This window comes from Bactrocera oleae, chromosome 4 (genome assembly GCF_042242935.1).
Source record: "Bactrocera oleae isolate idBacOlea1 chromosome 4, idBacOlea1, whole genome shotgun sequence".
Taxonomy (NCBI): Eukaryota; Metazoa; Arthropoda; class Insecta; order Diptera; family Tephritidae; genus Bactrocera; species Bactrocera oleae.
Window position 1 is genome coordinate 3,581,898 of NC_091538.1, and position 2,090 is coordinate 3,583,987.

General features: G+C 38.1%; 1 protein-coding gene across 1 annotated transcript; it reads left to right on the forward strand.

Annotated features, from left to right (window-relative positions):
- Positions 1-265: 265 nt before the first annotated feature.
- On the forward strand, positions 266-1,530 carry LOC106618584 (uncharacterized). Its single transcript, XM_014236381.3, has one exon. The coding sequence runs from the start codon at positions 486-488 to the stop codon at positions 1,176-1,178; it is 693 nt and encodes a 230-aa protein (XP_014091856.1). The 5' UTR covers positions 266-485; the 3' UTR covers positions 1,179-1,530.
- The last annotated feature ends 560 nt before the right edge of the window (positions 1,531-2,090 follow it).

Genomic DNA, 2,090 nt, shown 5'->3' on the forward strand with positions numbered 1-2,090 from the left:
ACTTTGAAACGAGATATTTTTTTCAAGTAGTTGGAAGCGAGATATGCATTTTGCTATCCGATAATAAGAAAACTATAAGGCATTATTATAAATAAATATACTTTCGAATCTGCTCGCGAGATCAAATCATTTCTGTTTCCCCTCCGCTCTCAAAAATCCCCTCCAAATAAGAACCAGTTCAGGTCAACCGCAAAAGCACACTTGCTTAACGACTAGAATGTATACATAAATGTTACCTCAGTAGCAAAATTTTAAAATTCTTTTCAATAATACTTCAAAAACAGAAAATTTAATTTAATTCGAAAATCTAAAGTTTATTTCAGTATCCCTTTAAAAACACACAGAAAAACAAACCCAAAAATACAAAATTATTTCTCTGAAACCGCGAAATTCCAAATTCCAACGCTATTCCAATTTTCGACAAGCAGCTCTTACAAAAAACAACAACTATATACATTTTGCAGAAGTTTTAGAAACGAAGAGAAATGACGCTCTTTCGTGCATTTGGCAATCAGCTTTTGCAAAGCCTCAAAACGCCAGCCTACTCCGCATGTCTGCCGCGTACAATGGCCAGCCAAAAAAAACATCCAGGCTATCGTTCACAGTGCGCAACTGACGATCCAAAATGTGGCGAGAAGAAGCTCGAAGCAAAGAAAGACAGCGGCGAATGCGATAAGAAAGAAAAGAAAAAGACGTCCATGTGGTTAAACCCGGAGTGTTGTCTGGACATATGTCCAGATGTCTTGCCGCGTTTCGATGATCTTTACTATAAAGCCTCCGACAAGGCCAAACGCAAATACACGCGCACCTGGAACGAATGTCCAGATATAAAAATAGCACCGCGAAAGATTTGCTGTTTTGATAATATCTCCTTGCCACCATTAGAACGACGCAGAAAACGTAGTGATCAGCAAAAAACGGCATGTCCCGTTCCGACTGCTGAGCAAAAAGCCAGCTGCTCAATAAAATCGAATAAGCGCTGTATTAAAATTCGTTTACCCGGCTGCGGTGCTGTACGTGAACCACCGAAATGTTTCGTCATCAAACACTCAGCTAAATGCCGTAAGATTTGCACACCATATCCAGCATATTCGGAATGTTCGCGACCTAAACCGAAACCGCGTCCGCCAATCGAATGCAATTGCTTGGTCGTGGGTCCACTCTGTGGGCTACATTAGTCGCGAGTATGTGCAAAATAGTAACGGTGTTACCAGGGTGTAAGCCTACGTTTTATGAAGCTGACTATATGTTGGTGTATTGCATAACTTCATTCAAAGTTTCAGCTTTCAGTTTCGTGCTTGAAGCTGGTCATGATATTGAAAGCTGAAATTATTGAAAAAGCTTATTTAGTTGAAAAAAAAAGCGAAAAGCTTTTATAATAAATATTGTTGAAAACAAGACTAGCCATTCCTTGCATTCGAAAACCTATACAATTCTACTTATTTCGAAAATAAAATTTTTATGTTGAAAACTGTAAAATTAAAAAAAAAAATCGAAATTAATAAAGCTAAAAGTAACACAAAACACTAATCTCAAAGCTTGTTTTACTAAACGAATGTGCGTAACTCGTTGATTTCCAGAATATGTAAGTGATTTTCACACTCATCGTTTTCTACCGATGTCTGTATCAATTTTGAGAGAGAGTGCTTGGTGCTGCATGGCTCTCTCCTGATAAACTTTGCGGAGCTTTTACAAGTGTGCAGATGATGTAAGTTCAAGGAAATATTACCTGATAATAGTCTACCAGAATACAGTCCAGTACCATCTATCACAAAATCACTTCCAAAATGTGTAAATTGCGGTATATCTTCGAGTGGCAATAGACAGTTTTCAGCTCACAGTTGAGTAGGCGCTGATTTTGCCTTTCTGACAGCACTTAAGAAAAACTTAAGTAAATACTGCTACACTTCGCAGACATATTCTGTTGAAAACTTCAAAGAGAGCGGCAATTTAGACGCCCGAAATAGAACTCTTCGTATATTTAGAGAAAAACGCACGACATATTTGGAACGCGAAATGAATTTTGACAGCTCGGCCTTCAAAGGCGGTGCAGAAGAATAGAAAGTTACAGTAAATAGATAATTTACGCT

Bases quoted from the DNA above. Each gene is read 5' to 3' on its own strand.
- LOC106618584 (XM_014236381.3), top strand. From the start codon at position 486: ATGACGCTCTTTCGTGCATTTGGCAATCAGCTTTTGCAAAGCCTCAAA.